Here is a 15,013-nt window from a genome sequence, read left to right as displayed (position 1 = left end):
ACTATCAAATGATATTTATAAATATATTTTCATAAAAACAGGCTCGATAGAGTTATTTAGATTCCAACGAATTTTTTATAAAGACCCTTAAGGGTATATTGAAAGGAACGAGAGCTTATGACTTAGGTTGCACATATTCCTGATTCTCTTGAAAACCAGTGTTATAAACGATAACGCAGGCAAAAAATAAAGTCGAAACCCAGAGAACAAATTTTACTTTTCTAAAGGTCCAAATTCTAGGTAAAAATATCGCGAAGAAGAAATAAGGTATAACGGAGGTAAAACCTTTATTATATAGTCAACAAATTGAACTTTCGGATGATTTAACAGATCCTGCTATCATCATGATATTTCGATATTTTGATGTGATGGAATTCTGAGTCCAAATTCTCATTTAGAGCGGCTAATCCATTAGTAATGTTAAAAAGTCGAAACCCAATAACATAATTATACTTTTCTAAACGATCAAATTTAAGGTTAAGGTATCTCGAAAAAGGAATATTAGGGGAAACAGAAACCTTTACTTTAAAGTCGCCAGTTTAGACTTTCACATGACATAACAGATTTTATAATTACTGGTGTATTTGTGCTGTTATAACGTTTCAAAGTTAAAGACACGATATTTCGAAAACTAAACTTGATGGAATTTTGAGGCCAAAGGCGTCTTTCCGTTAAGTAATATCTCTGGGTAGACAATATTACTATTGGTAGATATTTGTAGTATATTCTTAAATATGGGAGTTAGGTTAGGGTAGTTTTTCTACTAAAGGCTGGCCACTCGAAGCCTGAAGGATCACAGTCCATCTAAAACGATTTGTTTCAAATATGTTGCAGCAAAACGGGTTTTCAGTTATTCTGAAACCAATTTTGTAAAAACGTAGTAAGTGTTGAAAATAAGATTGATTTTGAACTGCATCCAAGTAGTTTTACAAATTTTCGCCCTCTCAATACCATTTGTTTAATAAATCTAAGAACAATTAATCTTTTTACAAACATTAACAAAACGATAGTAAACAAAAGAAAAATAGGTATAAAGTAAAAAAAGGGTCAAAAATGTAGATTTTTTTATTATTTCTTGGTTTTATTCTTTATTATAATATCTGAAATCAATAATTACAATGTCTAAAACTAAAATATAATGTAAAAATTGATAATTGTATATATAAAAATATGTTTTTTTGCTTTTATTATTAATGATTAATATATTTTAATATACTTTTTTATTTAATTTAAATTAAAAAAAATGCATTAGTTCATTACGACGAGAGAACTAGAATCATTTTTGTTTTCTTTTTCTTACTATTTTTTCTTGTTTATGCACGTTTTGTGTTTCATTTTAGATTAATTTTAATGTTTTTGTTTTAATTACTAAATATAACACACCTTATTAAGACAAAGTGTTGCTTTTGCATGAGGGGGAAATAGTTAGAGAGAGAAATATTTGGATAGTTAGAGAGTTTTTTGTATGGAATTTGATTTTTTTTTAATTTAATAATATATTGTGGTTTAGAGAAGAAAAAACTGTTAAAACAAATAATTAAACGTAAAATTAAATAAGGGGAATACAGGGAAATAATGTTTTTGTAGACTTTTAATGTTAAATAACTATATTTTTGTGGTTTATAATAAGGTTTTTTTCTTTTCATATTTTTGTTTTATTTTCAATACTCAATTCTGTTGTTGGTATTAATTTCCATTATAATTATAGATAAATTATTGTTACTGCTGTTTGAATAGTTTTTAAATGTTTTTTATTTTGAAGTTTTTCAATATTTGTTTTCTAGAAAATAGTTTAACATTATTTAAAATGTTGGTGTTCTTTTATAATTTAAAGATTTTGTTTGAAAAAAAAACTTTATTTTTCTTAATAACTGGTTCATTTTTACTTGTTTTTAAATTAAGCCGTAAATGTTTTTTTAATTTAATTTTTTGTCTTATTTTCAATTTAATAATGAAATTTGATGCTTTGTTTTAAATTTTAATATAAGCCAATATTTTGTTGTTATGTTTATTTGTTATTTTTTTTTTTAGAAATTGTTGATTGCGTGTATTTTTTTGTTTGTTATGTTATTTTCAATAAATTATAATACACATAAAAATTATAAGAATTTGCACTTCCTTTTCTTTGTGGGTTCTGGTGGTTCCAATGCAGCTAATATTGCTTCATCGAATACGTTTTTAAGACCTTTCTGCAAATAGCCAAATAAAAATAACAATTGATAATGTATTAGTAACATAAATAAAAACTTTGTTTATTATTTGATAGAAACTAAAGAGTATAAATAACTTATTCCTCCTTGTCCAAAGAATTATAATTTTTCTTCAGAAATGGAGTAACAGGTATTCAATTAAAATATTTCATTAACAACTTACTTGTGTTAAAGCTGAACATTCAACGTATTTGACAGCTTTCAATTCTTTAGCCAATTTTTCACCCATTTCAATGCCAATGGGCTTTTGTTTGTTTTTAGCCAATTTTTCCAAAGTACTGGTTTCATCGCGCAAATCAATCTGTGTGCCCACCAACAAGAATGGTGTCTTCTGACAATGGTGTGTTATTTCGGGCACCCACTGAAAAGGGAAAATTTTTATTATATTTTATTAATTAAAACTGCAGCATTAAGTTCGAATTTAAATTCGAATTTCCGAATATATTCCTAAACTACTTTGTAATTACTTTAAATTTACGAAAATTTTCGAAATTTTTAAGTATGAAAATGAAAAATATCGGCATTTTTGACAATAGGATTCCAAAAATTTGCAATGCTATTACAGTGTAGAGAATTCTCATAAAGTAGCCTTAATTTTAAAAGCTTTAACAAACTTTCGAACATAAATTAAAATTTTCGATTTTATATTCGAATTGTTATAAAATAAATTCTCAACTTAAAAGTTCGAATTATATTTGACTTTTCGAATCTGATACTAATCTGCATTGAAAATACTTTAAAATTTCTGATCTTCGAAATAAGGTTAGAGACCACTGAGGTCCATCATGATTACCTTTAGGGAAAGTTAAGAATCAAACACAGAGAATAATTAAGAAAAACTGAAAAAGTCACTAAAGGACTAGAACCAGACTGTCTCCCAAGGGGAATTAAACTGGTTCCTGAAATATATAAAAATTTCCCATAAGTATCCCTGTCAGTGTCCTCAGACTACATCGATCTAGTGCAACAAGTTTTCTGCTTTTAGCAGGGCTAATAGATAATGTCGTGGAATCTATAATAGTGACAAACGGGTAGTTCAACCTTCCTGTTCCCTTCATTTGGGTCAAGATTTGAACCTAATCTAGACAGTTCGTGAGCTATCTCATTACGCTGTATATTTCAGTGGCCTGATACCCAACACATCTCATAACATTCTTAATGCATTAAGTGCAGCCTGACTATCGACATAAATTATTACTACAGACGCGAAATCCATGTGATTCCGTATCAATTCCGTAGCTTTCCAGATCGCTTAGATCTCCGCAGCCTGACTATTACTACAGAACACAAATCAATGTGATTTGCGTATCAGATTCGTCGATTTCCAGAAAAAATAAAAAAGCACAACTACTTACCTTTTCTTTAACATTTTCAAATGAACTAGGACTAACGACTGAGAAACACACCAAAAACACATCGGTCTGTGGATACGACAATGGACGCAAACGATCATAATCCTCTTGACCAGCTGTATCGAATAAACCCAATGTATAGGGCTCGCCACCAATCATAACCGTTACGGCATAATTATCGAAAACGGTGGGCACATATTCCGAGGGGAATTTATTAGTTGTATAAGAGATAAGCAAGCATGTCTTACCAACAGCACCGTCACCAACAACAACACACTTAATAGTCTGCATTGTCTTTAATTACGCTAAAAGTAAAAAACGTTATAAGAATAAGGACACAATTAATAAACCAAAATTTACAATTATTAATTAAATTACAAAGTATTTATTACTAGTTTTACTGTATGCTATTAGTTTTGTATTTAAAAAAACCTTTAATGAATCATTTGTAAATACATATTTGTTTTATTGCGATTTTTTTATCATTTGAAAGTTTTGCCTTATTCTGTTTCTGTTGAAAATCTCTTTTTCACCATTGCGTTTTAACTTTACATGTATAAAAGCATAAAGACAAAATAATTTAAAACACACTGGCTGTCTGCTAGACTCTGCTACTGAAAACTCCCTTGTGTTAAAATGTATATTTGTCTGATTTTATCTTCATGTGGTGCATTTTTTTATTCTTTATAGTTGACAGTATTTGTGGGGAGTGCCTGGCTCAAGTTTATACATATAACACGATAAGAGTTATTCTATGATTGTGTTTAAAAAAAACAATATGCTATTGTTGGCGTCTATACAAAGGATGAATGTTTGAATTAGAATTAATTACCCTACTATGGAGAATATGCATATAAAAAGTTTTTTAGGTGGAGTTCATCTAATGTTAACAATAAAACCATTGCATTGGTGGATAACAATTACAATATGTGAACTTTAAAAACATAGATTAAGACTAAAATGTAACTTTTTTTAATATAAAAAACTTTCTTTAATAAACTATTGACTGATAACATTTTAAGTCTTATTTATAGCAGCTGGAATAAGCTCGCTTGTGAGCATAAAAATGCTTTCTAATTTTTACTCTTTCAAAATATTTACAATTTTGTTAGTAGTATTGCACATATTAAAATTCTTCAAATAACTCAAATTTACTTCCTTCCTGCCTGTTACAAACAAATAAAAAGTAGACAACAAATTACATTTTGTTGTGTGTAAAGTCCCAATGATTGTCTTTCGTCGTGCAACATTAAAACAATCAGAAAATTAAAATAACAAATTCTAGAAAATTGGTTTTACTTTTTGGAATTTTAAAAATTTTGTATTGGGTTTAGAAGTTATACACCCCTCTTCATAACGGAATGCAAAGTTGGTATTCTGCGTTCCATTTTATTTTAATGTTTACTACAATTCGACAGTTGCCGATCATAGGCTAACTGAATGTGAAGCATTAGCAAACGAACACCCAGAAAATGTGACCAGACATGATGAAGCAGTAATAATCCATCATGACATACCTATTGCAAGGCCAGTTGTAAACTATTTAGAACATAGTACCTGGGAAGTTTTACTATTCTTCCACCCCATGGCCCTTGGTCTGTCCGATTATTTGTTTCGATTTATTTTATTTCAGATTAGAGTATCTGAAATTGGGTTGAATCATTCATGGTCTCAAAAAATGAACATAGATCTTTTAAAAATATTTCGTTAACAATAAAAAAGTCCACAATTTCGGTTAAAAAAGAAGATAAATTGGAAATAATTTCAGAGCGTCAAAAATATATGACAAACTGGACCTGGACTGGATTTCTAAAGTTAAAGTCAATATATATTTGGATGAATTTAAACTTAATAATTAATTATTTTAATACTCTGATTTGCAATGCACTTACACAATCCCACTTTTGTTATTGTATACAATATGATTTTCTTTTATCGTTTTTGATGAATGCAGTCGCTCCCTACAAGCAACCAACAAAAAAGTGATAGCAGAGCCTTGACGACGCAATTGACTTGGATTGCATGGTGGTAGTGCATAGAAGCAAACAGCGAATTTTATTGTATACAATGGAGTAATCATTTGACTCGAATACTTTTTGCACTATGATCATTTTATCAAATATACTAGTATGTATGTAAGTATGAATACATACATTTGTTGTATATCTCTGCTACAATGATATGACTCAATTTTTGTTTTTGCTGTTGTTGTTTTTTTTTTCGACGGGAAAACTATTATGTGATAACGTGATAAGAATTATTAACTACCAATCAACATCATGGTTTACATTTATACATACATTGGAGTACAAACATAAAAAAGAAAGAGCAGTTAAAAGACAAAAATTCATATGCTAGACTACGCATTACTATTTTAGAAAATAACTAACCAATTTTTTTAGTTTTTGCAGTTTTATTTTTAAACTATTAACACCAAACACTACTTCACAGTCTTAAGTTGTTTTAATGCTTTTGCTTTGGTAAAAATAAAAATGTACTTGTTTTAAAGTTAACATTGCACTAAGTATAACTGAAAGTCATTGATTTCCAAACTTGTTTTTAGGAATTTAGCACAAGAATAAAGAAAATTCCAAACACATACTAAAGCAGCAAAACGTTTAAAAAACAATTGCTACACCAACCACACAATATCAACACCAAAAAATAAAAAAACAACACACATATAAATATCAATAGCAGCACAAATTCTTTTTATGGATAAGCTGCCTGGCTTGCGTTGGCTGACTTGACTGGTTTGGTTTATTTTTCATAGCCCATTATCATCAGCTAAGTGCCTGGGTTTGTTTTATTTTTGCTGTTTAGCTGAATTCTTAGTCCATCATCATCAGACATATAGACAGAACGACAAATAATCTGACTAACTAACTAGTCAAATATCTGCCCAGTCTACGCCACTGCGCTGCCTTGATATTTAAAGTTGCCGCAAGAACATAAGTATGAATTTTTTTATTTTGTAAAAAATGTAGGCGACATTTTCCCCACACTCCGTTTTTAAAGGTATGAAAAAAACACCATTATTCTTTTATTCTATATTCCTCTTTGTTGCACTGCTTCGCCGACTTCATCATCTCGTCGTTACTTCTCTGTCATCGTTGCAAAGTTTTTTTTCTTTCGTATCGTCTCAACTTTTCACTTTAGAATTTTCTTTATTTTGCAACACAAATTTGACCATTAGCACTTGTTTTTTATATTCTTTCATTAGCACTTATTATTGTTTAGTTTTATTTGTTATTTTTTCTAATAAAAATTTGTTAATTTACTTACATTTTTAACAAGAAATTTTATGGGTTGGGCAGATCAGCTCGTATTCACAAAAAATTTCCTTCTTTAAATTTTCTTTCTGCTGTTCTTTGCTTTGTGCTCAGAGCCCTGCGCCGACAAATATTAACGGCGGCGGCGGCTGACACTAAAAATATCGGCGGCGGCTTAAAATCGACCGTAAGCCGGCTAAATTTTCAGCTGTATTATTATTTTTTTTTTTATCGATTTTGAATAAATGCAAGCTCAGAGAAATTTCAAATTGGAAGTTTGAAAAAAAATATTTTGAAAATTGTTATATATCAAAAATGGATTCAATACAACTATTTTTTAATGAAGCAACTGGTTATTATATGGTCCTAAAGACCATGCTTCAATTTTTTTGACAAGGGCGGCTTTTAAATTTTTCCTGCGGCTAGAGTAAATCGGCACAGGTCTCTGTTTGCGCTTCTTGAATATAAAATTCACCACGCTATGCGTTGAACAATTATGAAGAGATGTGTAATATGGTAGTTTTGCACAATAGATTTGTTTTAGAAAAGTATTAAACGTGAATATGTGTCTAACGTTTTGTTAAATACAGCTAGGAATATATTTTTTCATTACATATTGTAAAAGTTCTTCATTTCAAATCCAGAAAAGCTTAGGATATTCATTTTACATTAAGATTTTCCATTTCCAATTTGGAAAAGGGCAATCGAATTTGAAAATTAGAAAAATTATTGCAAGATGAAATTTTCTTTTCCTAATTCAAAAAATAATCATTTGAAATTTTATTAATTATATAATACTGGTTTGAAACGAGTCAATTTTCCATGACTCTTTTTTAATAAAAATATTGTCCCATTAACGGCAACGATAACATTAACGTTTTAAAAGTACGTTTTTATACAGCTATGTTCATACAGTTATTAAAAAAAATAACAAAGAATGTCATTGTTGTGAGAATATATCAGAAGAAATTTTTTTAAATAAAAACAATGACAGCTGAGATGCCAATAAATTTTTGTTAAAATAACAAGGAATAAATTAATTAATAAATATTAAAACACAAGCATTTCATTATAAAATTTAATTCGACAAGAAGAAGGAAGCTATAAAAATGTCTGGATTAATTGATAAAAGGTAAGAACCACAATCAAAAGTACGAAAAGTAGAGGAGACAGTATTTTACAGTGGACCTAGACATGTAAAATGTTGCATATTTTTAAAGTCGTAATTTGATCATGTCTATTTTAACTCTTATTTCATAGAAAACGCAGTCGTGAAGATGATGTATTGTGTGAATCAACACCATTGTCTAAACGTATTAATAATTTGCACTTATCTAATTTTGAAGAGGCTCAATATAATCAACAACTACAAAACACTCATGCACATCACAACAACAATCACTTGCAACACTTAACCAAAGATATGATGACGGCAGAATCTTCTGCTCTGAAACCTATGACTGCCGATAAAAATTTGTATGAACCAGAACTAGATGAATCTCAGAATCCGTTTTATTATGTAAAAAATAAACTATTACACGATTTACATTTGGAACGCATGAAAAGATGTGCGGTATAAAAATGCAAACATAGCAGCTATTGAATATTATTTTGCACTATGGTAATTTTTTATAATCCTAATGAGTGTAGTCGATTAATAAATGATGTTTTTGAAGGAGTTATATATAAGATGTTATGAATAATTTATGTTATTTCTATATATTATACTTAAATCTTTTTTTCATATATTTATTATTACAAAATAATTTTTAGTTTAGTTATTAAAAGAAAACATTGAATGAAAATATATTTTATTTGAAATAAAACTTTTCATGAGTCACTACTATAAAATTGAAAAATTGAAAAGTGCACTGACTGCAATTATTCTAAGAAATTTGTTGTTAAATATTTTTAAATTATTTGATTTATTTAAATTTACATATTGTAGACAAAATTTAGACGGAATTTATTCTCGTTAATTTTCAATTCTACTTAAAATATTTGAATGCATCATTCTAATTTATTTATTCGGTTTAAAATATTTTATGTACCATTTTTTTTTTAATATTATTCTCTTGTAAATAATTCAGATATTTAATTCTTTAAATTTAGATTCAATTGAATTAATTCCCAAAAGAATTAATTATTTATTGGATTGCATTCAACAGAGGAAACTTTCTTATATTTTTTAATTTCAGCTATTACAAAGTGAAAAATTTTTAATTCAATTTATAATTACAAAATGTTTCAGAATTATAAAATAATTATAATTCTCTTATCTTTAAATATTTTCAAATTACAAAAAAAAATAAGCATAACTAACTTAATAAATAGTAATCAACCAATCCATCATGGATCCCCCTTCTAGCCCTTCAAAAGTTTTGTATTAAACTGTATCGTCATACATCTTTTAAAAATTTCGTATGTAATTGTCCAATTTTTTGGCGAACTACTAAAGTTCCGAAACCTCTATCCCATGACAAATAGGAGGTATTATCGTGTCACTTCTGGTTAAAGTCGTCTGAGATTTTCGTCTCCTTAAAATTTCATGCATCCAACAACTCGAAGGGCCCTTATAAAAGTCTCCACAATCCTGGAATGAATTCTTGCTACTGACATACATATGTAAATGTTCATTTTAATACCTCTGTGAAAAAAATTGGCATAACCAATGTTGTGGCCTTCAAGATCGCTAGAATATCCCTTTTATATTGTAAGAATTAAGTTGAGTAATTGAAGGAATTTGCAGCAATCTATATCGTCATCTGAAACGCAAACGGCCCTAGCTAACCAAAAATTCAAATCGATTATAATGTATTGCATCAAAACAAATGTTCACACAAAAAATTGGACTTCTCCGACCGAAGTTAGCAATTTTATTGACAAAAAACAAAAGGCCCTATCTACAAAAACATTTAAATATTAAAGGTAAAAAGTCAAATTTATCCATTTTTGTATACGCCATTGTCAACTATCATAACTACTAATAGGTTTCATTATTAAACAATTTGTTTATTTACTACAAATAAATCGCGTTGATGGAAACAAACTTTTCAATTTCAATAGTTTTTTGTTTCTGTAAAATTTTAAAAATGTTAGATAGGGCCGTTTGCGTTTTAGGTGACGATATACTTGACCACTAGAAATGGATTCCTTTTCCTGAACAATCTGATTCCTAATGGGTCAAATAATTTCAACTCAGTACCGCATTATGAACGTATTATCAAGACAACGGAACAGCCACATCAAAGGTAAGTTTTCGTTTTTCCGAAAATATAACACAACTCAACAAATTTAAAAAAAATTCGAAACCCAGAGACCAAATTATACATTTCCAAGTAAATCGCGCTGTTATAACAGCTTGATCATGACAAAGAACGGGATTTTTAATCTTTAGGACATGATATCTCGAAAAACTCATGTGTAGGATACGGATTCATCGCAACTGAATTCTTTAGAAAAGTATACTGCGGTCCCTGGGTTAAAAATTTGTTGGCCTATATTATTTTTTTAATGATATTTAATATCGTCAACTGAAATGCAAAAAGGCGTAACAACCAAAAAATTTAAAATCAACTTTTTGATTGGAAATGGTCCCCTGCATCAAAGTATGTGTCCGTAACGGTAATAATTGAACACGACAAAAATATATGGAATAGGTTCGAAGGTTTGAACGAACCCAGCTACTATAGTAGCTGGGTCGCAGTTATAGCAAAATGTTGGCGCGAACTGCAGGATGAAGTGTTACCAACTCAGCGATTTTAAGACGAATATTTTTTAATAAAATATTTTTTAACTTATATATTAAATGTCTATACATATGTATAAATAATAGGGTGATCGACTCGATTTTTCAACCGGTTTTAAAACCGGTTTTTTCTGCTTTACCAGTGGCGGTTTTTTCTTAATGTTGATTTTTCGAATATCGAATAACCCGGTTTTTTCACTTTTTAAAAACCGGTTTCGAATACTTTTATTTGCTTTGTATTCAAAGATTATTTAAATGAAATTTTTAAGTAAATAATAATACAGCCCGTCTAAATTTTAAAAATATTCGAGTCGAGGAACTAGCGTATATTTTTCTACAGTTCCTTTGGTTAAACTTCTTTGATTTTCCTAATTAATTAAAAAATTTATTTGTAAAATTGATAACTGTTTGATAAAATTTTATCAATCTTAAGATTATATTCCAATTACAATAATTAATTTACGGCTGAAATTTTATGGAAGTGTTGGAATGCCTATGCAAATTTCCTAAACAGGGCTTTTAAAATAAGCTAGGATTACATAGTACCTTATGTTTAACAGAAGTGTCCCACTTTTTTCCTAATTTTGTTTATATTAAAGAAATAATGTAAATCAGACGACTAGATCTAAAGTTATAATCTTTTAAACTGTTAAAAATCATTTCGGGCCATGTTTTATTAATCAAATTTAAACATAAACATTAAGTTTTTTAAATTAAAATATATTTTTTTTATTTATAATGAAAAACCGGTTAACCGGTTTTTTCTGTATTTGAAAAATATCAACCGATTTTTTTTAAATGTCAACTATTCGAACTATTCGAAAACCGGTTTTTGGAAAATGTCGAATAATCGATCACCCTAATAAATAAACATTTCATGCATAACACAATTGATAGGTAATATTGAGAGAAAATAATCTTTGCGATGTACATATTACTACAAAAATAATAGACATATTTATTTTATTTAGTCATAAAAACTAGTTAGCAACACTGTTATTTTCTTTGTGTCAAATAGACTTATTAATGAACACCGCCAGCCATCAACAACAAACATTTGTTGCTTTTACAAATTTTGACAATTGTATAAAATTGTTGTTGTTTTAATTAATTTTATTTTTAGTTTTTAATGTAATAAAAAAAGTTTTGTTTTCCTACAACATATTACAATAAACATTAAATTATAGTATAAATTTTGTAAATTCCATAATTGTTATGCAATAAAAACAACATTCAGTGCCTTATTCATTAACAGAAAGTCAATGTGCCTAAAAATTATGCTGCGCCAGCATAAAAAAATTCTATTATAAACAAAAAAAATCTATATAAAATCAAATCGATCATAAAATACCTTAAAATCCCCCGGGAATGTTATAACGAGTGTGTTTAAAATAAACACAAGCACACACATCTCAATGAAAATGAGTCCATTTCGCAGCAAAAAACCTAGGGTTTTTCCTGTTAAGGTCATAACCTTCGATTCGGAACTTGAATTCGAATTAGAACAGAGGGCCAGCGGTCAAGACCTATTCGATTTGGTATGCCGTACCATAGGTTTGCGCGAATACTGGTATTTCGGTTTGCAATATGTCGATACGCGTTGTAATGTTACTTGGCTGAAAATGGACAAAAAAGTCAAAGATCAACGTATACAATTGCAACCGAATGGCTTTTATGTGTTCAGTTTCTATGCAAAATATTTTCCCGAAAATGTCAGCGAAGAATTGATACAAGAGATAACACAACATTTATTCTTTTTACAAGTTAAACAAAGTATACTCTCAATGGATATTTATTGTCGTCCAGAAGCTTCTGTTCTGCTGGCATCGTATGCTGTTCACGTACAATATGGGCCATATGATTCGGAAACATATAAGGATGGTATGTTGCAGGGTGTGGATTTATTGCCGAAAGGTGTTACGGATCAGTATCAGATGACACCAAAAATGTGGGAGGAACGTATAAAAACTTGGTAAGAGGGGGATTTAATCAATGTATTTGCAGGATTTTTTCGAATTGTATAATAAAATATAGAAAACGAATCAATTGACTGATAACAAATAAAAACTTAAAAAAAATTAACTTTATTCCAAATTTAGAGGCGAAAGTATAGCCGATAATATATAATAAATTGTAAATTGTATAATTAGTATTCAGTTATTCATCTTACTTACACCATTAACAATCAATATTAATCGTTTTTAGGTATATGGATCATGAACCAATGACAAGAGATGAAGTTGAAATGGAATACTTGAAAATTGCACAAGACCTAGATATGTACGGTGTCAATTATTTCCCCATTACAGTAAGAAAATGTTATTTATATTGAATTGACCAAGTTTATTAAAATAATCTTGATATTATTTTATAGAATAAAAATAAAACAAAACTTTGGCTGGGTGTAACTGCAGTAGGACTCAACATTTACGATTATCACAATAAATTAACGCCGAAAACGACATTCCAATGGAATGAAATACGACATGTTAGTTTTGATGATAAAAAATTTACTATACGCCTAGTGGATGCAAAAGTATCAAGTTTTATATTTTATTCCCAAGATTTACACATAAATAAAATGGTAACATTTTTTAAAGATGTAACTTAAAAATAGTGTTATAAATAAAATTTTAATTTTTTTCAAGATATTGGATCTTTGTAAGGGCAATCATGATTTATATATGAGACGTCGTAAGCCTGATACAATGGAAATACAACAAATGAAAGCTCAAGCCAAGGAGGAAAAACAACGCAGACAAATAGAACGTACAAAATTTTTAAGAGAGAAAAAATTGCGAGAAAAAGCAGAACAGGATCGTTATGAATTGGAAAGTCGTTTGGAACGTTTACAGGAAGACATGCGCATGGCTAGTGATGCTTTGGTATATATTATCTTAAAAATTAAAAAAAAAATATTGCTATTAAAATTGTATTTCATTTAGCGCCGTTCTGAGGAAACTAAAGAATTGTACTTTGAAAAAAGTCGTGTCAATGAAGAGCAAATGCAATTGACAGAATGCAAAGCGAATCATTTTAAGAGTGAAATGGATAGATTGCGTGAACGTCAAATGAAAATTGAACGTGAAAAAATGGAGCTTGAAAAGAAAATACGCGATGCCGATTTCTATGTACATCAGCTCACAGTGGAGAAGGATAAACGTGAAGCCGAAGCTGAAAAGCTTAAAAAAGAACTTATTTGTGCCAAACTAGCAGAACGGGAAGCCACGGCACGTCTGCTAAATTTCCTAAATCGTGGTCGCAAAAACTCACAAGACAGTATGCTGCCACCTAACATAACCGTCAATTCTTCCTCGAGTTCCAGTAATAATATTGCAGCCTCTGTTAGCACACCGTCTCTGACAAATAGCAATTCTACTGCCGATATTAATGAATCGACCGGAGGTGTTGAGTTAACCACAAATGATTTAAATAACTTAAATCAGGTCGTAGGTGGAGGTTTAGGTGTAGGCGTAGTTGTAAATGAGGTAGCAGACGATGACTCTGAAAATGATGATTTCGAAACGAAAGAATTTATTTTAACCGACAGCGAAATGGAGCAAATCACTAACGAAATCGAACGAAGTCGTCTAGAGTATTTGAAAAAACACAAACAAGTACAGAACCAACTACAAACATTAAGATCCGAAATTGAGCTCCTTAAAATCGAGGAAAATCAAACTAATCTCGATATTCTAAGTGAGGCCCAATTAAAAGCCGGTGAAACGAAATATTCCACCTTGAAGAAATTAAAATCTGGTTCTACTAAGGCACGTGTGGCTTTCTTTGAAGAATTGTAAATTGTTGGGTTTCTCAAGTGCTTTTTGTTTTATTATTTTTTTTATTATTATTACATACATATAATATTATGCATATCGAATGTAAAAGGGAGCTGGTGCTCTTTTTGACAAAACTACTAAAAATCACACACACAAATGTATACCATAATTTTTAAGCCTGTGTTGCATCACAAAAACATTAATACTACATAGTACATAGGAAGTTTATACATAAAATTGTAAACAAAATATTGTTTATTTTAAATTTTAATGATATTTATAGAGATTAAGGAAAAATAAAAAAAATCAATTTTAAATTACGAGTTTATTTATTACGGGTTTTTAGAATAGGTAGATTGATTGTGAAACAAATTTGCAGTAGATACATTTTTTTCAACTTCGTTGATTCTTTCCAGAAATAATCTATAGTTGCGTGATTAAATTTCACTTGAAACTTAAAAGGCATTTTGTTGGAAGATACTCTACGATATCGAAGTTTGTATGTATGTTTAAATGTCTATAAAAGAATGTATTCGACAAAACCAGAGAAAAGATACAAAATTCTCGATTCATATAAACCGGAAGTCTGTGAAGAAACTAAAACTTTGACTCTATTTCAAAATAAAAAATATTTGAAAACTGCAATATTTTT

General features: G+C 29.2%; 3 protein-coding genes across 4 annotated transcripts; 2 read left to right on the top strand and 1 right to left on the bottom strand.

Moving 5' to 3' along the window:
- Positions 1-1,060: 1,060 nt before the first annotated feature.
- LOC119601409 (cdc42 homolog) lies at positions 1,061-6,969 on the bottom strand. 2 transcript variants are annotated; one of them, XM_037952332.1, is made up of 4 exons: positions 6,848-6,969; positions 3,566-3,867; positions 2,374-2,571; positions 1,061-2,189 (listed from the first exon to the last, which is right to left on the bottom strand). In XM_037952332.1, exons 2-4 carry the CDS (start codon positions 3,851-3,853, stop codon positions 2,100-2,102), a joined length of 576 nt encoding a protein of 191 aa, XP_037808260.1. In that variant the 5' UTR covers positions 3,854-3,867; positions 6,848-6,969; the 3' UTR covers positions 1,061-2,099. The 2 variants fall into 2 exon arrangements, with proteins under 2 accessions (XP_037808260.1, XP_037808261.1); XM_037952333.1 differs by lacking the exon at positions 6,848-6,969 and adding an exon at positions 5,953-6,185 and having other exon boundaries at positions 1,995-2,189.
- Positions 6,970-7,678: 709 nt separating this feature from the next.
- On the top strand, positions 7,679-8,685 carry LOC119601408. Its single transcript, XM_037952331.1, has 2 exons — positions 7,679-7,966; positions 8,095-8,685. The coding sequence occupies exons 1-2, from the start codon at positions 7,944-7,946 to the stop codon at positions 8,411-8,413; spliced, it is 342 nt and encodes a 113-aa protein (XP_037808259.1). The 5' UTR covers positions 7,679-7,943; the 3' UTR covers positions 8,414-8,685.
- Positions 8,686-11,675: 2,990 nt separating this feature from the next.
- Positions 11,676-14,667, top strand: LOC119601414 (moesin/ezrin/radixin homolog 2). The gene is made up of 5 exons (XM_037952340.1): positions 11,676-12,554; positions 12,788-12,890; positions 12,957-13,166; positions 13,231-13,467; positions 13,528-14,667. Exons 1-5 carry the CDS (start codon positions 11,998-12,000, stop codon positions 14,380-14,382), a joined length of 1,962 nt encoding a protein of 653 aa, XP_037808268.1. The 5' UTR covers positions 11,676-11,997; the 3' UTR covers positions 14,383-14,667.
- The last annotated feature ends 346 nt before the right edge of the window (positions 14,668-15,013 follow it).

Source organism: Lucilia sericata, unplaced genomic scaffold, assembly GCF_015586225.1.
Source record: "Lucilia sericata isolate MDLA Ls3-8-SP2 unplaced genomic scaffold, ASM1558622v1 Contig000161F_arrow, whole genome shotgun sequence".
In the NCBI taxonomy this organism is placed as follows: domain Eukaryota; kingdom Metazoa; phylum Arthropoda; class Insecta; order Diptera; family Calliphoridae; genus Lucilia; species Lucilia sericata.
The sequence above is the reverse complement of the archived record's forward strand: the minus strand, read 5'-3'. Positions and strand labels throughout refer to the sequence as shown.